A 24,396-nucleotide genomic window follows, 5' to 3' on the forward strand; every position below is an offset into this window, starting at 1 on the left:
GCGTCCCATGGGACTGATGAAAGACTGACGCAAAGTACCTATTTAATAGGTTGGCTTTTTCCTGGGCGTCAGTTGTCAGTTGCCCCATGCTGGGGGACTGTGGTTTTGGAGCAGAAGGATAAGTTCTGTCCCAGCTGCATTGTGGCATTCCCGATGTCCACAGCCTGCACTGTGGTAACAGCCAGGAGGGCCTACATTGTCTAAGTAGCATTCACTGGCACCGTTTTCACACCAGCAAGGAGTGAGACAACCTCTGCAGTGATCTAAAGTGTGAGCTAGGCACAGGGAGTAGCTGAAGCTGGGGTCTTTTGAGCGAAAAGTTTGTTGTCTCTGTTGATATCCAGCTCTTCAGTGATGTTGCCTACAAAGCCAGGGACCGAGAAGACCTGATCGCGGGGATCGATGAATTTCTGGATGAAGTTATTGTCCTGCCACCTGGCGAGTGGGATCCCAACATCCGAATAGAGCCCCCCAAGAAACTGCCATCTGCTGACAAGAGGTACGGGGCTGCTAGTGACAAGCCAGAAATCGGGCACTCGGGAGAAGCAGGGTGTATCGCCTGCTAGGCTTCCAGCCTGGTGTGTGACTTTGGGAAGTCACGTCCACACGTCCGTGTGGAAAAGGAGAGTAGCGACGCTGACCTCCCTCGTCTAGTGCTATGAAGTGGGTGCTTTAAAAAGCTAAGAGTTGCTATGAGCAGCATAGCAAGCTTGACTCTGCAGCAAGTTAGAGTGGTGAATTATGACTAAGTCTAGTGACAGGTCCTGGTGTTAGCCAGAGGCCAATGAGCATAAGCAGCTCAGCAATGTGAGCAGATGCATTTCACGGTACCCAGAGCTAAACTGTATTTGCAGAAACAAACCCCCATTTGAAATGGATGAACCATGGTGCTTTAGTTGTGGAACCTTTACTAGCTTGTTCCCAACTAGCCTAGCAGGTTATTCCTTCTGATAGGAAAGCCAGCTCGATCCTTGTCGAAACTGTCCCTATAATATTGTTCGATGTGCCATTCTAGATTGACCCAAGTGCCATCTCCTTGGTGAAGCCTAGATGGCAGCATTTCATGCAAGAGCTAATCCAAAGAAATGTACTTTCCAGACAGCCAGGAAGCAAAGCCCAAGGGCTATAAGGGACTCGCTGGGAATTAGTCAAATATAAATGGCTTATCACTAGGAACTGATGCATCACCCAAATCCAACTTATGCAGAGAAGTGTACAGGTGTCCACAACAGTTTGTTCAAAGCACTTTCCCAAGGCCAGGAATTTCTGGGCAACTTATGCGATGGAGGCTGAATCACCAACTGGGGATGGGGAACTGTGTGAAACCTTGAAAAGTTCTGTCAGGATGGGGCAAGTCCTGGCCAGTTCTGACTGTGAGGAGCTCAGGTGGGACCTGAGCTAAGGACCTAACTCACATAAAAAAGAGTCCATGGCTCCATTCAGAGTGGTCTCTGGAAATCCGAAGGGTTTGTTTTTTAACTAGACTTTGGAGGGCTCTCAGTTGGTCCTCTAGGTTTTGAGCCTTGGTGGGGTCTTATTTTGTTAGCCCCTACAAGCCATGTGGCTTGAGAGCTGAAATTCTCACCTGACTCCAGAGTCTGGCACTTTACACAAAAGACCGGCCTGGGCAGACGTGCAGCAAGGTCTCCAGAAAGCAGAGCCTCTTGTATGCTTTCAGGAAGTCTGTGTTCTCCCTGAACGAGGCAGGGCAAATGAATGGTGTGGCTGGCGGAGCAGCCGGAGGCAGCGGCGGTGGAGGGGGTGGCAGTGGCAGTGACGATGGAGAGATGCCAGCTGCACACGAAGTCGGGGAGGAGCTTCTCTGGACGGGCAGGTAGGTAGTACCTCAGGTGCTTAAATGGTTTGCAAGGCCTCAGCACCCCAAGGGCCCACCAGAGCTCTGTGCACTGAGAACACTGGTTTGATCACCTTTGCACTGAGGCAGGCGGGTCAAGGGATGCAACATTTAAGATCAAAGCTAAAACAAGTCTAACCATTGGCACGTGCACCAATTTGCTAGGTTTTGTACTAAGTATAAAAAACCACAGCAAACCAGGCAGAAAATAGTCAAGAGATACTGTGTCGTTAGTCCTGTGGGCATTATGGTTTCTCTCTTTCTCAGAGTGCTAAAATAAAATCTAGCCTTCCTGGACAGCCTGGCCGTGCATGCCTCCAACCCTTCACGGCCAGTTGTTTCCCCACCTGAGTTAATATGAGCACACCTGAGGAAAGGTTTTTAGCCAGAACTAAAAAAAAAAAAATTCTCGGGGCTATGAAAGAAAAGATTGGCATTGCCAGGAATGGCTAACAGACAGAAAGCTTTGCAGAGGAAAGGGTATTTTGAACAGTGGAACATCGGGACCAGTAAAAAGGATGGAGGGGGGTTAATGCTTGTGGAGGGGAGATAGATTAGCAGATGATGATGGGCTGGGAAGTCACTCAACTCTCTCAGTGCTGCCCGAATAAAAATACTGCTGCCTCTCTCAGGCAGTTGGTTTTAAAGTAGGTGTGGAGCAGAAATCCAAGAGCAGTTATCAGGGGAGGGCCACAGAGGAGTCTTGGCCGCTGAACGCACTCCCTGACACACACCAGTGCTGCAGAGGTCTCACGTGTTTGCTTGTCCTTCCTTTTGGGTTGTGTGGAGCTGCTCTTGGGCACCTGGAAGTGAGCTCCTTGGGCTGGGGGCTCACAGCATGGCTGCAAGGCAGATCTTTCCACCTCCTTCTTCCAGGTTTTGTGGGGGCCTGTACTTGGATATCAAGAGGAAGCTGCCCTGGTTCCTGAGTGATTTCTATGAAGGCTTCCACATCCAGTCGATCTCTGCCATCCTTTTCATCTACCTGGGCTGCATCACTAATGCCATCACCTTCGGGGGGTTGCTTGGCGATGCAACGGACAACTACCAGGTAAAGCTGAGAAGTGCTCCAGCCACATGGAGGAGGAGGGGAGTTGGTAGACATGGGCTCAAGCCAGAAGCTGTGCTGGAGTTTGGTTTGGTGTAAAACCTGTGCATCAGCTGCTTTGGGCTGTGAGACACCCAGCGGGGCAGATTTCACTGCCCACATGCCCCACCCCCAGTGCCAGTGCCTGACCAGTCTGTGTGCTGGCTATGGCAGGTCAGTAGCAGGTGCTCCTGTGCTGAACCACCCACAACACTGTGCCAGACCACCTACCAAACTCTGAGTGCCTCCCTGGGGCACCTCACATCTGGCTGGCCCCCTTCCTGGAGCACACCTGCAAGCCTGGGGCCACTGTTGCCACCACCCAGGGGTTCTGGTCTGTCTTCATCCCTGTGCCCCCTGGGATACACAGGCCTTGTAGACATTGAGAGTACTTCACCTGCTGTGAGAACTCAGGGTGCTTCCCTTAGCCTGAGGCACAAAAAGTAGCCTCCCTTGGTCATCCAAGCCAAGGGAATAAAAAAAGGCATGCCCAAACCATCTCCCAATGAGTCTACCATGCTTGATACAGTGGAGACCTTTATTGGTTACAGAGAGTAGGCTTGGGAAAGGGTACAGGTTAGAGAAATATCAAAGAATAACTTTAGAGCAAACAGTGTGGCTAGGTAGCCTTTAAACATGTATCTTCTTGACAGCAAGCTATATTTTTAGATAAGGTTTAGGCAAGTTACTCGCAAGTATCATCCAGAGGCTGCTTGAACTTTCCTCTGGAGGCAAGCACTTCATGGTGTGTCAGTGAGTTTCCAGAGAGAGATCTCCGTCTCTGTGCCTGGGCAGTTGCTCACATGTTCCCCAAAATGGCCCTCCCTGCTCATCTGGAGCCCAGCAGAGCCCCAGCGGCTGTGAGCTTATTCCATGCTTTCCAAAATGGCTCTCCTTCCTCCAGGAAGAAGGGGCTCTTAAATAAACTTTTTTGATCACACCTTCCAAGTCCAATCAGGGCAGGTGTTGTTTAAGGCTAACCAACCAATTTAAAAAGCATCACTGGTCAACTCAGAGATTGACATCTCTTGAGCCACTACCCCTCTGCCATGAGGTTAGGGATAAAACAAAAGAGACTAGGTTCACTTCCCCCGTACCTGCTTGAGGTCACATAGTAGCCGTAACCTGAGGCAACCAGATTGACAAGCAGGTGAGGAGACAATGGCAAGGAAAAACCTTATAGCAGAGTCTGGGACAGGCACGGCTGGTGAACTCAGACTGGTGGGACAGTGGAGCATCCCACGGGAGTTGGGGGATGGTTACAGCCTCCCCGCTACTGGCTGAAGTGCCTGGCTGGCTGCAAACCCTGCCTCCCTGCTCCCGTGAGAAGCTCCACCACCCATCAGTCTGAGTTCACCAGCCGCACCTGGTCCAGGAAGAGACCAAGATGGCATTTTGCCACACTGGCTACATGCCTGCCCAGCTGCCCTGAAAAAAGTCCTTCCTGCTCCTTCTCTGTGAACTGCCCCTGCTCAGCCAAGGGCAGATCCTAACCCTTGATGGGAAGACACATTCCCTCCAAATCTGAGCCCGAGAAGTATCCCAGCTTCTCCCCCCGCAGCCCAAACTAGTGGCCTTATTGCCTTTTAGCATGTGCCTATCTATACACAACAGAGTCCTTGAAAGGCCTGTAAGACACCCAGGCCTTAATTCACCTCTTCCCCATGCAACCCCAACCCACTGGCCTCTGTCTGGAGGAGACAAGGTGGAGGGAAGGGATTAGTGATCTGTACCACAGAGAGGGAGGACAGGTGAGAGAGCTGGCACCCATCGCTGTGCCCTGTACTCAGCACTCCTGCAGTCTGGCCACCACCCATGGTCCCTTGCGTGAGGGGGCAGCCCAGCTCACCCATCTCTCATCCCTACATTGAGACTTTGGCCCCTCTCCTTCTCCAGGGTGTCATGGAGAGCTTCCTCGGCACGGCAATGGCGGGCTCAGTGTTCTGTTTCTTTGCCGGGCAGCCACTCATCATCCTGAGCAGCACAGGACCCATTCTCATATTCGAGAAGCTCCTCTTCGATTTCAGCAAGTAGGTGAAGGGATGGACCCAGCCTCCCAGCCCAGCCTGCCTCCATGCCCAGGGGGGTGGAGGGAGTCCCAACCCTGAAGGCCTAAAAATCCTTGTGCATCTGAGCCTGATGGGCTCTGGGTCTGGGTTGCTGCCCTAGATAGAGAGGCTAAAAACCTGTTCTCTGTCATGGTGGGTCTATGAGCATGGGAGCATGGGGAAGTGAGGGCTTTAGGAAAACCATTAACTGGATAATTGTGAGAGCTCTTCCTCCGTTCCCGTACGGTGACACCTTTCCCTGGGCCTTGGTCTCCCTGCACTGTTGGAACGGGCCAACCCTGTTGTTGTGTGATGCCCTTTGGGTGTGCCCCATTACAGAGGCAACAGCATCGACTACATGGAGTTTCGCCTGTGGATCGGCCTCCACTCCGCCCTGCAGTGCCTTATTCTGGTGGCCACTGATGCCAGCTTCATTATAAAGTACGTCACACGCTTCACTGAGGAGGGCTTCTCCACCCTCATCAGCTTCATCTTCATCTACGACGCCATCAAGAAGATGATCGGAGCCTTCAACTATTACCCCATCAATTCAGACTTCAGGCCGGACTACATCACCATGTACAAGTGCGAGTGCATCGCTCCTGACCAAGGTGAGCACGAGTCTTATTATTCCCGGCTGAGCGTTGCGTGAGGACACGGTCTGGGCTTTGCCCGCACTGGGGTCTGGCTGAGGTCTGGAGGAGTTTTGAGAGGCCTCCTGACTGATCTGTGCCAACTGGGACCCGGATGCGTGGGCATCTGATTCTGGGCTGTGAGCTTCCACTGGGGGATTACGGCAGTAGCATGAGATGTGGGCTGGATGGCAGGAGACCTGGCGTCTACATCTGGGCTTGAAGGGCTCACCTCCCTTGGTTTCCTCCTCTGTAAAATGGAGGCAAAGATAACAGCAGCCTGGATCTCCTGCTGTTGTGGGCTAGGTGTTATCTCAGCCAAAGGATGTTCTCCCATGACAGTGGGATCGCAATAATATGGCCCATGTGTCTCTGGGCTCAGGACCTCTAACCACATGTCTGTACCTGTCCGCCAAAGAGGCTCTCTAAGGTAGGGGTTCTTTTGAAGGCCATCTCCCCCATCATCATGTGCTCTAACCCAGCCCCCCACACAAATAGCCGTGCTCCCGAAAACTACTCAGCATCTCCCAGCAAGCCAGAACATCCCTGATAGATGAGAGCGTAGAGAAGACCTTCTCCATAGATGGTCAAGCATGGAACAACAGCTAGGAGACATGAAAGCCATCCTCACTTAACATCCTGCAGCCAGAGCAGGATGGTTCACAAATGCATGTTCCAGGGTGAATTTGTCCTCTCCAGTTAGGTGGGATGACGTTTCTAGCCGGATGTTCAGTGGCTTTCAGACACCCTTCTGAGTGATCCCTCCTCCTGGCCCTTTTTACCCCCTCACCTTGGTCTCTTTTTAGACACAGGCTGGTGTAGGGGTGGGGAGCTGTGTGTTGCTGTGTCTAACAGCTGCCTACAGCCTAGGCCCAGTGTCTGCCACAGCAACGTGACACAAGTTGTAGACCAGGGAAAGCAAAAGGATGGAAGGTGAGACACAACCTGCATTTTTCCAGAGCCAAGATGTACTCTTCTCTGACATGGCTGTAATTCAGGCTCACTTTTAGCCCACCCCAAGCCAACCCACCAAATCGTACTGACATTTTGTCATTCCCATCCAGATTGGCTCTTGAATCGCATGTCCAAATTTTCCAGAGTTCCCGTTACGCTCTTTGGAACTAAGACCTTGCTATTTGTCACATGAGTAGGAAATGTTTTCCCTCAGGTGTGCTAGTGCTGTAAGGAAAAGGGAGCCCTTTGGGCGTTCTTGTTTTAAAAGAACGATGGTGGAAGGAAGAGGTGGAAACGAACTGCAACCTAACCCTCGCCCTGGAGACAGAAGTGTGGGAAACAATGTTGGTAGCCTCCATAGCCATAGTTGGCCTATATGTGATTGCACACCAGTGCCTGACAGTGGCCTACACCAGACATAACATGTGGGATGTTAGATCAATGGTTATGTCTGCTGTTGAGTCCTGGTGGTCAAAAATGTGTGTGTTGTGTCCCATCAGGGAGGGGACAGGTGAACTGATGCTCCTTTTTAACAACTCTGCAGTTGTTTGTTGAATCTAAGGGCTCAATCCAGCAAGGTTGTGGACACCCTGGTCTGATCAAGTGCGAAGCCTTAGCATGAGCTCACCTCTGGTTGGGAATAAACAACTGGTACAGAGCAACATTGGGTTAGAACAAGCATAGGATCAGGATCGGGTTCCTTCTCCCTTGGTCGGCTCATGTCTGCGGCCCTGGACCACCCAACAGTGAGAGCCAACAGTGATGCAGGGTTACTGGGTTTCTGACTATGTGGCATGAGGGTTCCCCCTGGTTCCACACAGGTCACCCAGGATCCAGGAGTGGACTGGGGGCAAGGGGAATCAGTCGTCTGATTTTTGGGGACTTTCAGAAGGAATTCTGGCCACCCCATCATATACTCTCTGGAGCTGTGTTGTATGTGAAAGCAAGACCTGGGCTTCATAAGGGAGTGTGGTCACAAAGGGGCCATCCCTGAGCACCAGATGGCTTTGGGATGTCTTGGAGTCCTCCGCTGTGTTTAGCCAGCATCGTCTATCCCACAGAGGTGGAACGACCGCCTCTGTGATTTCTCCGCAGTTGAGTTTGAGGCCCATCCTCTGGGACACAGTGGGGTTAGCCTGCCTTGCTCTTCCCCAGCTGGCTTCAAGCAGCTGAGCAAAGGCAAAGCACGCATGGTGTCCTCGTTTGAAGCAAACCCACTTTCCGTTCTTTCCATATGGTAGAATTGCAATTCCAAAAGCCCTCTTATAGCTGCAACCTTCCTTGACCTGAGCTTTCACCCTGGTCGCTATGAGCATTTCCTGAACACTGAGAGCATATGGTTATTGCCCATTGAGTGCTTAATATTTTTTCTGGTAGTGTAACAGGAATGGCTTTTGACTGTTATAACTGATTTGTACCATATTTGTCCCTGCTGCACACATCTATTTGGCTGCTTTCAATCTCAAGTGAGTATCACTCTATAAATGGTCAACTTATTTCATGTTTGATACTCTTCCATTTTTTTAAGGTGTCCTACTCTTAGCTCTACTCCAATCTCTCCATTTGTGTGAAGCGCTGATGGACCTTGTGGTCAAAAATACAGCACATGCTACAGCGTGCTCTATGTTGGGGCATGAGCAATTTAAAGCGGTAGTACTCGCAACTATGTCTGGTTCTGGAAAAGCTCCGTTCTGCATGTGAACATCCAAAGAAGTCATAGGATCACAGAGAAGCGGGGCTGGAGGGGACCTTGAGAGGTCAACCCATCCAGCCCCCTGCCTGAGGCAGGATCACCTCTATCCAAACCACCTTAGACAAATCCATAATCTAACCCCCAAGAAAAACTCCTGGCAACCCTGACACCACACAAGTCTAGGGTAACAGGCCTGAGCCTCTCGCTAGGGCAGCGGAGTGGTGTTTTGTAGCAGTGAGGTCTCTGATTCTAACCCAGCAGTCGCTTCTCCCTCCTTAATTTCCCGCTGGAGTCTGTCACAGAAAGGGAGACAGACTGTGTTGAGGCTGGGCCGCCTCTCAAAAATCTGGTGTTGACAAAAGGACATCCCAAAACTTTAAAGACTTTGCCTGCCAGGAGGTCAACTTGGATGCAGGCATGTGTGGTGTGCATTCAGATGAGGTTATCCTTCTGCATACAGATCCTGAAGGAGGCCATAGGCAAGCAGCAGAGACTGGTGGCTCACTGTCTACTCGTGACAGATCAGTAGCGGCTCCAGGCTGTTAGGATCCTCCAGAAGAAGGCCCCGCAGACGCTTGAGAGCCTTGTGGGGTTTTTACTCAGGTTTCCCCTGAGAGACAACTTTCTCTCTCGTGATTCATCCTCTCCCTCCTCAAAAGATTTGGGCAGGGTTTAGAGGCCAGGGGTCCAGGCCAGGCAAGAGAAATCTCACCTTGGACACGAGGCGACGCTCAGAGCACAGCTTCCGTAGAGATACGGGTCCTTCTTATTCTGGGAAGGGCAGGAGCAGGGGGAGAGGTCTCATCAGAGCCAAGCAGGTCTGACCGGAGAGGAGCCCTCCAAAGAATGAGCGTGAGCTCTGCTACACGAGAGAGCCGCTGGTATCCTCTCTGGGGTCTGACCTGCTCCCAAGAGCGGTGGCTTCTTTCAGGTGGACCTTGTCCCCAACGTCTTAGCAGAAGGGACTGCACAGTCAATACAAGGTCCTTGGAGCAGTGGTAAGCAGGATTGTATGGTTATGACGAAAGGAAACTCACTCATAGCAGCGGTTACTTGACACTGGGAAGGAGCCGGATGTAACAGTACATCAGGCAGCAGCCTAGGTCCTAGCTGCAGAGAGCCCAGGAGTCTGGGGCTTTGGTCCCTCTGTCAGTGGATGGGGAGGCCAGAGATACTGCAGACTCCAGGCTCCATTCCTCCATCCTGACATGAGTTTATGGTCACAGAAATTGCTGGGGCAGTTGGTGTCTCTTCAGCCATGCTCAGATGGTAAGGGAAGATGCCACCAGTTTCGTGGCAGCACAGCGTGATGCAACTCTTGGCTCTCCGCCCATAGGAGATGTCGGGTTGTCTGAATGGGAGCCCACCCATAATATTCATCAGGGAGAAGTTGCTGCTGGTGTTAGAACCAGGACTAGCCCTCCAGAGCCCTGCAGTCTGTGGTCTGCTCTTCCAGTTGAGGCAGGTGTTTCCATTAGAGCCTCCCACCCCCAGGCCCCCAGCAGGTGTGTAGCAATGCACTCATCCGGCCTTCCTGACATCTGTTCCCCTCAAGGTAGCTGCTCAGAGCTCTCAAAACAGCCCACAGCCCCGTGCTGCTAGCAAGTCCTTGCAGAGGATTGCTCTTAGGTGTCTTTTCCTCTCTCTGGGGAGCGGAAGGGCAGCGTCTGTCGGAACTGCCAGGGCTCACTAGGCTGAAACGGCGTGTCCCTTCAGATGAAGCCTTGCTACTTTTTAAGATACGTGTTTTTTTACAACAAACTCCTTTTCTGCAGTGAATACAACCTTGTTCAATGCTTCAGCCCCGCTGTCACCCAGCGACACTAACATGTCTATGGTAAGTAGTTTTATTCAATGCCTATGCCGGGAGGAGGGACGCGGAGCTCTGCTAGATGCCCTGGCTTTGAATAGGGGGCCCAGTGTGACCTACCAGTGAAATCCATCACTTACTGCTCCTTCAGGGAAGCTGCGGCTAGCTGCAGCCATCAGTTGATGCACCAAGGTGGTCAATTTGCCATTGCATCTCGGTGGCCAAAGGAGTGAAGCAGCAGCCTGGACTAGAGGGAAGGGTTTAAGAAGAGAGCAGACTGTATCTGGCTAGCTACAGGTGCTGGGCCCATGTAGTCCAGTGGGATGAGGCTGAGACTGGGATCATTGAGTCTTGAGCCTGATTCTCCCAAGGTCCCCCTCCATAAGGTGGCAATAGTATTAGCTAGAGCAGAGGTGAGCAAAATAAGGCCCCCGACAGAGGGACTTTGTCCGGCCTGCAGTGGGTCCATTGGTCCCTCCTGGCCCAGGCACCATTGGGCCCATGGCTCATCCTGCTGCCCCTTGGGCACAAAGCAGGGCTGGGGTGGCTCCACAGCTGGACTGCCTTTCTAGGCAACCCAGGTAGCAGTGGCTCCTTCTGGCTGCTACCGCCACTGGCCCCAGCCCCATGGTACTGGCGGGAACCATGTGCACATCCCTGACCCTGGGCTCCCTGCACCTGTTCCAGACTCACCCCCCCAAGCTGAGCAGAAGCTGATGCTCGGTGTGGGGTAAAATCAGCCCCTGCCATTCACCGCTGCTGGGTCCTTCTTGTTGCAGCTGCAGCTGCCCAGACCCCATGGCTGGGCTGCACTGTGGCTCTTCTGCACTGCTGGGTGGCAGTGATGGCAGCAGAGAGGGGTGGCAGGGCAGCCTGGGCACAGGCTCCAGGTGGCTGCAGCAAGAAGGTCCCGTCAGTGGTGGGAGGGGTGGGGGCTTTTCCCCTGACCTAGCAGCAGCCTCTGTCCAGCTGCTACCACTGCTCAGCATGGGCAGGCAGTCCAGGACAGGAGCAGGGCAGGCCGAGGTCAGGGCTGTGCGTGCGGGTTGTGACTAGTCCTGAGCTGGTCTTTTCCACCGGGCCAAGTCCAGAGTGGGCACAGGGTGGGCTGGTATCAGAGCTGTGCATGTGTCCCCACCGGTACCATGGGGCTGGGGCCAGTGGTGGTGGCAGCCAGAAGGAACGGGACAGGGCAGGGCTAGGGCTCTGCACTGTGGGCAGTGGCACGTGGGCTCCAGGCTGACTGGCCTGTGACTGCTCCCCAGTACTGCCTATTTGGCCCATGAGCCCAAATAATTGCCTGCCCTGGTGCTAGTGGGAAAGAGAGGGAGAGATGGATGGATGGATGGATAGATAGGTAGACAGATAGACAAGACAGACAGACAGATACTGATAGCAGTTGTATCTTGGTGAACATGAAATAAGTAACATGGCCCACACTTTCCCAAGTAAGGAGTGAAAAAGGTGTCCTGCTAGAGTCCCTTCCCAGGGCTGGACTTTCAGAGGTAGATGCGCTGCACTTCCCAAACAACAGGCCTACTTAGGGCCTCTGAATTGGAACCTCCCTCCCAGATCACCAGGCAGGGTTGGAAACTTGGCATGAGTGGGTTAATAATTGTTTTTCTGTGTACTTGCCAGCCTGGAGCTGGAGCCTAGGGATCAAGGTGTGGGGCCACATAGTGGAGTGGGATCTGCTCAGGCCTGGGATCAGCAAGTCTTGAGCCTGACTTCCAAGGTCCCCCTCTATCAGGTGGTGATTGCAGTACTGATCCGCTTCCCTCGTGGAGAACGGCAAAGTGCCATGCAAACGCAGAGCTGTGCTGTGCCTTTTGTTTATGATCAGGACCACATGCCACAATCAGCCTACGGCACAGCAGCGAGCAGCAATGAGCGTTCTTGGTGCCGTCCTTTCCTGCAACGCGCACCAGCTAAGGGGAAGAGAGGGCTTCTCCCTCCCTCTGGCAGTCAGCTCCAAGAGGGATCAGAAGTGCCTGACAAATGCTGTCAGGAAAACAGCCAGTGAGTCTTCAGACACTGCTGCTGGCTCAAGGCAGAGGGGAATTGAGGATGAGACTGGCCCTTCCTCTGTCCCGCCACGTGTCCCCATCCACAGAGTCCCTATCTGGTTCTCCTGGCTCAAAAGCAGCCCACAGACCTAGAGATAGGCATCAAGCTGGGAGTGATCTAGGGATTCAAATGCCCCAGGTGAAGCCAGATGGCCCATAGATGCCGGGGTCACTGTTGTTAAGAATTGGGGCCAGGGTTTTCACAAGGGCATCACATCTGGGGTTGAAAGCTCACCAAGTGGTCTGCCTCAATGGAGGAGTTTGCTTTCTAACAGGGCCAAGGTTGCAACTGGCAGAGTTGCACCAGCTGCTGACAGGTGAAGACTAGAGGTGTTTGCTAGATTAATAAATAAGTACAGTGTGCCTTCCCACTGCACCCAGGCTCAGGCTACCTAGCCAGAAAGGCATAGGAGTCTGTTAATCCATGACTGAAGAGATGATGCCCATCACGTAGTCCAAGTCCATGCCTAGCTGGGGTTATTAGAGTCAACCCAGCAATGCCCACCTGGAGCAGGATGGTGGAGCAGGTGGCTGAACTAGTGCACGGGATAGCAATCGCTGTCCTGGCTGTGAAGACTCCCAAGGGATGTCTACACTGCAGTCCGAAGCATGCCAGCATCAGCCACTTGCCCGTTTTGCTTCGGTATGATGGGATAGAGTGGCTTCCCTTTGCCGTTGCCCTTCTGCCTGCTGAAGGACCTAGGCAGAGATGACATGGAGCTCATTGCCCCTTCAGGTCCTCTAGACATAATAAGTGTCCTCAGCATGGTGGTGGTGGGTAGAAGCAGCACTACAGGAGTGCTTGCGTTGGCCTGCCCCCAAGTACCACTCCCTGTACTAATGGCTATGTCGGTTTCTTTTCCTCAACACATCCGTTCCAAGTACAATACTATTAATATGACAGCTCTGGACTGGACCCAGCTGAGCAAGAAGGAATGCCTGAAGTACGGCGGCAGTCTAGTGGGGAAATCCTGTAACTTTGTTCCCGACCTGGCCCTCATGTCCTTCATCCTCTTCTTTGGGACCTACTCCATGACACTAACGTTGAAGAAGTTCAAGTTCAGCCGCTACTTTCCCACCAAGGTAAGGAAAAGACAAAAGCTGCTGAGAGCTGTCTACAATTTTGGTTGTTGGTAGGAAAGGCCAGGCTGTTCCTCTCAGAGACAGCAGAGTCAGTGCAGATCTCCCCGGGGCGCACCCATCCTGCAGTGGCTGACCTTTCATTCATGGCAAATGTCCATGAAAGTCAGGAGGAGAGGAGGCTCTGCAGGAGTCAAGCTCCATCAGCACGGATGCAATGCAGGACTTGTCACCTCCTCCGTCCCCCACCCTGACCCCCAAATCCATCAGGGCTCATGCATGCCTCCATTTTCATCAGCTGTATGCATACACACCCCGATAGGTCATACAGAATCAGCTCAACTCAAGCTGCCTCCAGAGGTAGAGAATGCAAAGGCCAGAGCCCAAGGTGTGTTCCCACATTTTGCTTGCTAAATTTGATCAGTGGACTTCCCTTGGGCTGGGCCTTTCCTTCCATGTTTGGGAGGTGAAAGGCATAGCTGTCTGGGATGAGTCACACAGGGGATGGTGAGCAGCATGAATGTTTGAGTGAAGCCACGTGGGGTTATTGTCCCGGCAGACTCATGAAATGTCAGACAATGTAAGCTGTTCCTGGGTGACACCTCTGAGCTGAAGGATGAGAAACTGCCCTTCGTCTAACGAACACTGCGAGTCTCATGTGTTTGCACGACTCCAGATAAGGCTCACAGGAGAACAGCCGGGGGTGCTGACACAGGTGCTCTTCCTGGCACCGCTACAAAGCAAGAGTTGGGGTTTTTTAAATCTGTAGCAGCGCACCAGCAGAAGAAGGGTGTCAGACTCTGGTGTGTCCTGGATGTTGCAGAAATACCTCTGTACAGGACCCGTGTCATCCCTAATGTGCCTGCATGGTCAGATACACCCAGCCCAGCCTGTAACTGGCCTTTTCCTCCCATCCCCATCTGCCTCCAGGTCAGGGCCTTCATTGCCGACTTTTCTATTGTCTTCTCCATCCTGCTGTTCTGTGGAATAGACGCCTGTTTTGGACTGGAGACCCCGAAGCTGCATGTCCCCAGTATAATTAAGGTGTGAATATCACAGTCTCAAAGCTCTTCCCTCTGCTAGCTGCGTCTGTCCGGCTCCTTTCCACCTAATGCTCACACCTCTCCTTCCCACGGCTGCTGCACGCATGTTGTCTGTCAAGTCTCAGGTCTGAGAGTCCTGGGAGAAGCAGAAGGGAAGGGGCATCTCCAAGCCACATTAGTGGTCTGAATGCATGCCTCCCCATTTAAAAAACCATAGAAACATCACTGGGCTTGTCTACTGCAGTGACTTATAATCAGGTCCCGGACAGCTGGATGGCACACGCATAGGATTTTTGTGCACGCCATCAAAATACCGAAGGAGATACTGTTTTTGGAGCGGTTTCCATTACATACTGTGGGTGTGTTTCGCCTGTAATTATCCAGTGCTCCTATGCACTATGGGATTTGGTCAAGGCAAGAAAGTCCCAGTAGTGAAGGCTACTCAGGGGAGAAGGAATTTTTCCCCCCCTAAAAATAAACCTGAAAACATGGGGGCAACTTACAGGCAGGAACACTATCATTCAGCATTGGCCAGTCTGATTTACTAACAGTCCCATCCTTGGCAGAAGTAGGAGCATCTCCTGGCAGTTGCTGTACATAAATGAGAGCAGGCAGTGAGCAATCAGGACTGTATGACTGTGTGTGGATGGTCCAGTGATTATGGAGTGAGGGCGGGGGTCAGGAGGCTTAATAACAGCCTTAAAGAGTATAATCTGCCCAGACACCACAGTTACAGGGACCCTGTGAGGACCTGGCAGGTTTAAGGTTATCAAGGATGGCTTAGGGAGCTGAAGCAAAACCCGTGGGTGCAAAAGGATACCAAACGATGACCAATCTTGGTGCTCTGAGAAACTAACTCTCAGGTGTGTGAATGCAGTGTCTGAGACAATATCTTTTCATTCTCTGATTAATATTCTGACTGTGCTGCTCTTCTTCCCTTTTCTTTTTGACGTACGTCTCCCACTCTTTCTCTGTAGCTTCGTAAGCTTATCAGTGACTTCTCTATCTTTGTGTCCATACTAATGTTTGTCGGTCTCGATCTGTATTTTGGAATGAACACACCCAAACTACAAGTGCCTACGGACTTTAAGGTAAAAGAAACAAATGGCCTTTTGGAAATACCTCTACCCCTTAGAAAGTAATGGCACAGGAATGAATTATTGGCTGGGGAGGGCAGTGGCGCGGTCTCGAGCCAGGTCTTGTCACCAGGACCATGGACTAGGAGGGTCCTTGCATTTTGGAAGAAGCTAGTGGTCCAATCTGGGTGTGAACTAGGTTTGTGCTAAAAATTCAGGGCCAGAGGGGAGAGGTACTGAAATCTCTCCAGCTCTAGCAAGCTGCTAGTAGCAATTTGGCATGAATGTCACCATCTGATTGGACAGACAAGGTTGTATGGGAGATTTCCAGCCTGGAAAACTCCTCCTGGTAATGGGTTAGAGCCAGAATTAAAACCTTCAGGGGTGGGCGCAGGCTCCGAGGTGTTCAGACCCGGGTAAAGCAAACATGGTACAAGATGGCAGGAACTTGTGTGCAAAGCCATGAGCATAGAGCGTGGTTTGACTCTTGCCCAAGGTCCCTGTGGACTACCTCTCTGAGATGCCACACGTGCATAGCCAGATTGCACGCCATTCTCATTCCTGATGCTGAAATAGTCCGACCTGGAAGCCCGCCCTAACCCTGGTCATGGTTGCCTTTTCAGCCCACCCGCCTTGACCGAGGGTGGTTTGTGTTCCCGTTTGGCAAGAATCCATGGTGGATCTACTTGGCCAGCGCACTCCCCGCTCTCCTGGTCACCATCCTGATCTTCATGGACCAGCAGATCACAGCCGTCATTGTCAACCGGAAGGAGCATAAACTGAGGGTGCGGCTTGGGCAGTGGCACAGAGTGGGCATAAAGCTCTTCCTCTCATGGGGCCGAGGCATGGCCAGGAGCTGGGCAATGACGTGGTCCCTGGCAATGCGGTGCCTGGCCAGGGGGAGAAGTTATGCCTGGGTAGCGGAGGGTGGAGACACCAGTTGCACCCGGGTCAGAATACAGTGCTGGCAAACTCCAGGGCTACAGAGGTCTGTAGCTGCCTTTCTGCCCAGCAGCAAATGCCCACCTTGTGCAATGTTTGCCAAAGAGGCACAGTAGTTTGTCTGATGCATCTGGGGCAGGGATGCCCTCCAAAGCAAGCCCTGGGAAACAAAGAGCTCCCAAGTCCTGGGACAAGGAATGACAGCAAAATTTGTGGGGTTGAAGCCAAGACAGTGGTAGTGACCAATGGGTAATCAGAACACGAGACCGTAAGAATTGCCATGTACTGGGTCAGACCGTAGGGCCGTCTGGTCCAGTCTCTGGTGTCACATGGTAGCAGTGAGAGGATACTGGAAGGGAGAGAGCAGGGTTTTTTCCACTCTTTCACTCTCCCTTGCAGCCTCCAGCATCAAAGCTCTAGGATGTCCTGATTCAGAGGCCATGTCCCTCACTGCCATGTTCAATAGCTACCAAGGCCCCTTTCCTCCAAGAACGTGTCCTGTCCCGTTATGAATGTAGCTGAACTGTCGGCCTCCACCGCATCCGAGTGCAGTGAGATCCATGCTTTAATTAGTTCCTCAATTAAATGATGTGTCAGGCCTTATGACCGGATAATTCTGAGAGGTTGCCCAGCATCCCAGGCTGGGAAACGGTGGCTGCTTTGTTTGTGGTGCAGATCTTCCCATCAGGGCTTAAAGGCTAGAAAGATGAGCTCTGTAGATATCAAGAAAATGAAGTGCGGATGGGCTATGAGGCCCCTGGTCGTAGGGCATGAACTGGCCGTAATGCACAGTGTCCAGAAGCAATTCCCCCCCACCCTAACCCAGGTAGAAGATTCCCCAAGTCTCTGACATTTTCCTCTGCTATGGTTTGAGGTGAAAAACTAGTGGATTTCCCTGTTTCTGAGCAAATCAGCCCTGCAGCAAAGGTCAGATTGGGGAGAACCTTGTTCGCTGTGGTTCTGCGCGCTCTGCTGTGCTAAGAAACTCAGGGGAATCGGACCCCGAGCGCCCCTGGACTTTGGAGGGAGTCACCTGCTGACCGCCCTAGCAGCATTGCCAGGTGTACAATAATTATCGTATTTGTATGATCATGTCAACCCTTGCATGATGTAGGATCACGTGTTCAGTAAAAGTGTTCAAAATGCACCATAGTTTATGAGGCAGCTGATTGATGCAGCGTATGCAAAACCCAAGTCACTCTCAGGGAACCTTAATTGACCTTTGGATTTGCTGTCAGCACTTCCTTATGATTGCTTGCATCTAAATAAAGAAATGCTTCAACTTTGATGGCCCAGTTCTCGCTCCCTGCCGACTTAAACAGTGAGCAGTATAAAGTAAACAAAAAGAAGACTTGTTTGCATAGGTATTTGCATACTTATTTGCATTTTTACGGTATATGATACTTTTTCAGCAATTGGGATAATTTTAAGCTTCCAATACAATCATTTCATATTGTAGACCTGGCAATGCTGCTAACTAGGGCTACTGTCAAAAATCCCAGCTGTAATGGTGGGCATTGTAAATGGCTCCCCTGCTTCAGCAGTGAGGATGGGAGCTGGCGTGCCGTTTCTAATTGGACCCGTCCGGATGCTCTCTTCCAGAAAGCAGCAGGCTACCACCTGGACCTGTTCTGGGTCGGGATCCTGATGGCCATATGCTCCTTCATGGGGCTGCCCTGGTACGTGGCGGCCACTGTCATTTCCATCGCGCACATTGACAGCCTGAAGATGGAGACCGAGACCAGCGCGCCAGGGGAGCAGCCGCAGTTCCTTGGCGTGAGGTGAGGCCTTGTGCTGGAAAGGGATCCACAGCAGCACTGCGGGTATCCGGGCTTGTCCCTTTCTGTGGTCATAAGGACCAGGATAAGGAGGAATGGACCTAAATGGCAGAGCAGGACCCACAGTGGCTGTTAGGTGGGTTTCTCTCACAGCAAGGATGGGTCGGCAGTGGAGCAAATACCTGGAGTCGCTGCACAGTTTCTAGCGATCAAAGTCTAAGTGCAGGCATTTGCTGGGATGGGTCATGCAAGGGTGAGGGCTGGCTTAAGCCGGGGTCGAACCAGAGGACCGGCAGAGGTCCCCATCAGTCATATGGTGCTTGTGCAGGTGCTGTGGTTTGGAGGGGGAAAGCCAAGGGTGCTCACTGTCTGGCAGTCTGCAGGTCACGTAGATCCCGAGGCTGATTTTTTTTATTTTTTTAAGGAAAAAGTTTCATGTCCAAAGTCAAATAAGCCAAATCAAGTCCAAATCTGTGAGTCATTCAAGAACCACATGTAGCCCTAATACCGGCAAGCTTCCTACACCCCTGCCTGGGGCTTCAAATGCCTCCAAATCCTTTGGCAGGCATCCTACATGCAGGCCAAACCTGGAAGCTTGGGGTGCCCCTGAGTTTGGCTTGCCCTCAGCCATATGGCTCCAGGAGCAAGTTGGGAGGAGTCGCCCATTTCCATAAAGTCATCATATAGCTGAGATCCTCCCACTGGAAGCTGGCCAGTGGGAAGCTAACTATGAGGCTGTCTTAGGGAGTCCTGTCCGGGTGCAATCCTCCACTACACGGTGCCTCTTTAATTGCATTACCTTGGTCAGGGTGTTTCCCCTGCCACCATCGTGGTCATGGTGTTTCTTCTGCCAGATAGGAGAGCGTGCTCAGCATGTCATGGCATTGTGCTACAGAGCTAGCTAGAAAAGGCTGGGACCCAGCAAAAGGGTCCTCAGAACAATATGCCGAGCCTCTATTCCCCCTCTGCCCCCAAGCCTCTTTGCAGTTCCCCCAGGGAGACTTTCCACTGCCCTGGTGACTTTCGTAGTCCAAGCATTATGCCAAGGGGCTGTCGGTCACTCTGTGGCTAGAGTTGCTCTTAGCTTGTGACACCCACTTGCCTACAGGGCAGGAGCAGGCCTTTGAAACTGGCTCCAGTTATGTGAGGTGATGACTTTAGAGAAGCTCAGGGGCCCTCCCAAATATCTGCAAGCTGGGACTCTACAGGAACTGAGTGAGGGCAAGACACCCTTGCTGGTGCTGCAGAACCGGCTGGGAGGGAGGTTGGAGTTGCAGAGCAACATGGAGCTGCAGTGGAAGGCAAAACAGTGTTTCCCAGAGAGCCTGTTCAGCAGGGAGCAGAGGGAAGCAGACAGCATGGTTGTCACAGAAGTGGAACAGCGGAGAGTGTCCGTCCATCCCTGCGACTGGGCATTGCTCTGTAGCAGTGAGGTAGGGGTGTGTGTAAGAGGCGGCCCCGTGTTGGCTGTAGCACTGTACCAGGGAAGCGCAGGGCAGACAAGGCTGTCTCCCGTGGAGGCTCCATTTCCCTCTCTGTCCTTGCTCTTTGGTAGGGAACAGCGAGTCACTGGGATCATCGTCTTTGTCCTGACCGGGATATCTGTCTTCTTGGCTCCAATTCTGAAGGTAAAACTTACGCCCTGCTCCGCATTGCTGTGCACCTGGCAGCCAGGCTGGGTACTTGTGAGCTTGTTGAGCAGGGAACAGAGCTGGGCTGAACCAGCCCCAGCTAAGTCATGGTGTGTAGTACAGGGGATACCTCTTATTAATCTGCCCTTGGCATAACAATGGTGATGAAAAGGGCACAAGTCTCTGAGCCTTGCACTTGGGCTCAGTAGCACGAAGGGTAGGATGTGCTCTCCTCTCCTGTGAAGGTGCTGTAGGTCTCTGTTAAAGTCCACCCTCTCTGCCCATGCATGGGGATGACAAAACCTCTAATCCCAAGCATGGTGGTAGGGTGACAACGCAGGGGCACCCAGAGCCCTACAGCCCCTCCACGGTCCGCTCCGAAGCGTGGGCATTGGTCACTGGTCACTGGAGTGCATGAAGGACACCCTCTCAGTTGTGACAGCGGGGCTGGGACTCACGCTCGCAGAGCCAGGTCTTAAAAAGCAGGAGGCTTGTTGTAGTTTGAAGGGCCCAAAGGCCGGCTTTTCTGGGGCTTCCAGGCCAGGCTTACTGGATAGTTGCAAACCATTAGGGCTTCCTAGGCCCTGAGCCAGTGTTTTGATCCAGGTGAGCGATGCTAAGCACAGTCGAACCTGACTCAGTGGCAGTTCCCCTGAAGTCCAGGCCTGCAGAGCCCCAGGCAACCTGTGGCAAAAGGTCCTGCCGCTGGGGGAAGCATGGCAATGTGCCGGAGGTGAGTGAGGAGAAGCGTTGCTAGAGGTTCGGCTCACGGGGGCTGCTAAGCGCTGTGTCTTTGTGCCCGCAGTATATTCCAATGCCAGTGCTGTATGGCGTCTTCCTGTACATGGGGGTGGCCTCTCTCAACGGCATCCAGGTAAGAGCTGCGCCTGGCTTACTGATGGCTTATTCTTTCGCGTGCCCTTGCTCCCGTTGTGGTTGCCATCCTTGGGCCCCTCACCTGTGAAACCCAGGAGCTGAAATAACCTATTGGTTGTTGTGTGGAGTGGGCTTCAGTGGAAAGGGAATGGATGTCCAGGCCCCGGTCCTCTCTGGGTCCATTCACTGCTTGAGAGCCCAGCGGGGGCTCGGGGCTCTGCAAGGAAAGCGGGTAGTGCTACCAGGACTGCTGTCTGACTGCCCGTCTGTCTCGGGGAGCACCCCCCTGCCCCTCGCCACGGTACTGGAGCCTGTTCCACATAAAGCAGACTGGCAGGAGCACAGCAGAGTGCGTGGGATCGCTGTCTCCTACCGTGGAGGTGCAAAAAGCTCTCCCTGAGCTTCTTGTTGAGGTGCTAGGGAGATGGACACAGCCAGGCATGGGGTTTCCAGCCAGGCCTGGGAAGAGAGGCTGAAGCTGAATTGGGCCATGGCTGCTATAGCTACGAGATGTTGGTCTGCATCTCTTTAGCTGGCTGGGGACCAATGGTGGCAATCCCCCTCACAAGGAACTCCCTCCAGCTGATCTGTGCACGACTGGCCCCTTTCTACCAGCCAGTACCTATGAGGCCACAACCTCCAGCCATCTGTCTGGCGGCAAGGCAAAGCTTAGCAGCCGAGTGCAACTTTTCCAGCTCTTGTCCCCCAGCTCTTGTTCCAGGCTCTGATCCCCCAGGGATGAAGGAAAAGTAGGGGGAAATTGGGCCTCGGTCATTGCAGCAGTCGAAGCGCTGGGTGTAATGCCCCTGACCATTCCCGTGGCCTGTTTGGGAATGGAGAGCAAGGTGGGGCTCAGGGTAAAAACAGGTATGGTGGGCATTAGGCTGGAGCCGTAGGGGCTGGGTCGAGACAGGTGCAGCAGCTGTGGCTCTTGGGAGCACAAATCTGCACATGGGGGCTGGTGTGGAAGGACCTGCAGCTGAGCATGCTGCCCTGCCAAATGCCTTGTGCGTGGAGGGAGACAGGAGTCCACTGCGGGTCCAGCTTCCACCTCCATCTGGACCCCACAAGTAAGGCATCCACCATAGGGCAAGCCGGCCCATCCGCACCCCCCGTGGTCAGCAGGGCAGTCGTGTGTTTGGCCGAAGGAGGTGTCTGTCCTGATCCCTAGGGTCATCAGCAGATGCCTGAGGCTCCCCTCACCCTGGGGTGGGTCGTGATGATCCTCAGTAGTAGCTCAGCTGCCCGGTCTCTGTTTGTGTGGCATCCCTGCCAGACCCAGGCTTTCCCCGGGATAACGCCTGTCTGTTCCCCTGCAGTTCTGGGATCGCTGCAAGCTCTTCCTGATGCCGGCCAAGCACCAGCCCGACTATGTCTTCCTCCGCCACGTGCCCCTGCGGCGGATCCACCTCTTCACTCTGGTACAGATCATCTGCCTCACTGTCCTCTGGATCCTCAAGTCCACTGTGGTGGCCATCATCTTCCCTGTCATGGTAGGGCCCTCCCACTCGCTGCTGGCTCCCAGGGCAGGCCTGGAGAGGCAGAAGCAGCAGGAGTCTGCATGCACATCCCCTTCCTGCCCCCCGTCTGTCTTTGATGTCCTCCTCCTCAGGAGGTGGCCCTCATCATGAGGCAATTTAACTTGGCCTTTAATGAAGAGCTGCAAGACCTGAGGTGGTGGGGCTGTGGTCGGGAGGCCTCCTGGTCCCTCCTGAAGTCTGTGTTCCTCTCAGAGACAGCACTCAGATGGTGTTGGTACCCTCCAGTCTGCATCTGAGAGGACCCGTTTTCAATAAAAACCATGGGGGAGATGTGTAAGTCAGAGGTCTGAAAGAAAACTGAAGTCCCTGGGGTCAGATCAAAGCCCTCAGATCAGCTCGTCAGACTTCGGCATAGGTGAAAGACTAGGAAGGTTGGTGTGCGTGTGTGTGCGTGTCTGTACATGTGCGTGCGGTGGGCGTAATCTGGTCTGGTAACAACCGGAGCAGCTGCGTCTTCTCTGAAGGCCTCAGAGATGGCCATGGAGCCCCCTTGGGTGGGTTTGACTTCTCTCAGCATCCTCAGACCGGGCTGCCATAGCCTGTCACTGGTTATTGGGGTGTCTGCCCCTCCCAGCTCCAGGAACCAGGGGTCACAGCCTTTTTGTGGTGTAACTCAAGGTGAAAACTGGCCAGTTTTCCTCCGGGGAAGCCTGCAGCACAGAAACCTGGCTGCCCACATCAGGGTGACTCTCTCTTCCCCTTTTTCCACCACAGATTTTGGCCCTAATCTTGGTGAGGAAGATGCTGGACTTTGTCTTTTCCCAGCATGACCTAGCCTGGATCGACAACATCATTCCCGAGAAAGAGAAGAAGAAGGAGGATGACAAGAAGAAGAAGAAAAAAGGAAACCGAGGGGAGGACAGCAGTGAAGATGAGGTGGGCCCATAGTGGAAGAGCCAGGGGGCTTCGTGGCCTGTTAGGGTCAGGGCTTCCCAGCTATGTGCTCAAAGGGAGGGGATACACCCTGTGCACGCCAGGCACGTTTCTCAGGAGGGCCTTGGGGGTCTCTCTGTCACGGCGGGTCTGTCGCGAAGTGCGGCTCTGTCCGCGTGGCTGCACATTTGAGGCAGAAGGGTGCTGTAGCTATTGCAAGTGGTGCAAAAGCAGAGTGGTCTGGTCCTCAGCTTGGGGGTGGGTGTTAGGGCCTCTCAGCTGAAGGGGACTGGTGTGGAGGTGGCCCATGCAGACTAGGATGCCAAGGTGTTACCAACCGGTGGAGGTTGTCACCAGTGTTAGAAGTGTTGAGCCCTGTCCCAAAGGAAGGAAAGCCTGCCTTGAAGTGGGGGAATTTGTTGCTACCCTGCAAAACATTTGGGAGGAGTGACGTGTCCTCCTGAACCCTGTGTGTTTGTGGGAAAAACAGGGCAGGAATCCGGCTCCTGTTGAACACAGCAAGAGCTTTGCCATGGGCCTCGATAGGCTCATGGTTTGCTTATAAACAGGCTGGGCAAAATGGCCAAAAGTGCCCAAGGAGGGACCAGGGGGGTGTCAGTGCATAAATTATGTCGGCAGTTTTGAAAGCGGGGAGTGGTTGGCAGAATATGGTGGAGCCCCCAGTGGTGTCCACTGCGCTCGGCTCCAGAGATGAAGTCCTTTTTCTTGTTCCTTTCTTGAGAGCTGCTTCAAATTTTTGAACCTCAGTGTGAAAAGTATCCAGCCTGGGCACCAAAGGCTAGGACCCCAAAATCCTCAACGAATCACTCTAAAGTATTCAGAGTGCCCTGAAGTCTCACCGGGATCCCTGAGAGCCAGAGGTGGTGGGTGCCTGTGCAAATAGGCAGTCACATGGGGGGTCCTAAATGCACGCGTCAGTGCCTCTCGTGAAGGCTCCCGCAGCTGAAAAGGGCAGCCGTGACTAGTGAGGCAAAATGTCCTTGGGTGCAGCAAAAGTCTCCCAGGAGCTGGAAGGCAGCAGAGATCTTAGATGCTGCGTCTTTTCCTTTCTGAGAGTTGAGAGGAGACTGTCCGTAAGGTGCCAAGGAGCCGGACGGGTAATGTGGAGTTGGGTGGGCCATTCCCACCCATGCCTCGGGACGGCGACCTGCTGGAAGGCGGTGGTCCTGGGCTTTCTGGAGCATATTGCATCCAGTGTGGTTTTTCACTAGCACATAGGTAGAGAGAGATGTCCCAGCTGGGTCACGGCATTTCAGTGGGGAGGCTGCAACCAAGCTGGAAAGTCTACGGTGCCCAGGCTGGATGGGCCAGCTGTGCTGTGCAAGTCGCTCTGAATGCAAGGGCCCTGGGGAATTGCTTTGCTGTGCTGCCTTTCTCCTCCTGGGGGAGG

General features: G+C 53.2%; 1 protein-coding gene across 1 annotated transcript in view; it reads left to right on the plus strand.

The window, feature by feature from the left end:
- The window catches only part of SLC4A5 (solute carrier family 4 member 5), a 53,186-nt gene that overhangs the window by 23,659 nt on the left and 5,131 nt on the right, over positions 1 to 24,396 (plus strand). Inside the window, exons 8-21 of the mRNA XM_019545980.1 lie at positions 345 to 499; positions 1,679 to 1,834; positions 2,732 to 2,906; positions 4,839 to 4,972; positions 5,330 to 5,601; positions 10,045 to 10,106; positions 13,028 to 13,228; positions 14,156 to 14,269; positions 15,968 to 16,129; positions 17,889 to 18,067; positions 19,620 to 19,692; positions 20,501 to 20,569; positions 21,891 to 22,064; positions 22,827 to 22,988. Of these exons, the coding sequence (XP_019401525.1) occupies positions 345 to 499; positions 1,679 to 1,834; positions 2,732 to 2,906; positions 4,839 to 4,972; positions 5,330 to 5,601; positions 10,045 to 10,106; positions 13,028 to 13,228; positions 14,156 to 14,269; positions 15,968 to 16,129; positions 17,889 to 18,067; positions 19,620 to 19,692; positions 20,501 to 20,569; positions 21,891 to 22,064; positions 22,827 to 22,988 (2,088 nt within the window). The remainder of the gene's footprint in view (positions 1 to 344; positions 500 to 1,678; positions 1,835 to 2,731; positions 2,907 to 4,838; positions 4,973 to 5,329; positions 5,602 to 10,044; positions 10,107 to 13,027; positions 13,229 to 14,155; positions 14,270 to 15,967; positions 16,130 to 17,888; positions 18,068 to 19,619; positions 19,693 to 20,500; positions 20,570 to 21,890; positions 22,065 to 22,826; positions 22,989 to 24,396) is intronic.

This window comes from Crocodylus porosus, unplaced genomic scaffold (assembly GCF_001723895.1).
Source record: "Crocodylus porosus isolate Cpor-Errol unplaced genomic scaffold, CroPor_comp1, whole genome shotgun sequence".
Classification (NCBI taxonomy): Eukaryota; Metazoa; Chordata; order Crocodylia; family Crocodylidae; genus Crocodylus; species Crocodylus porosus.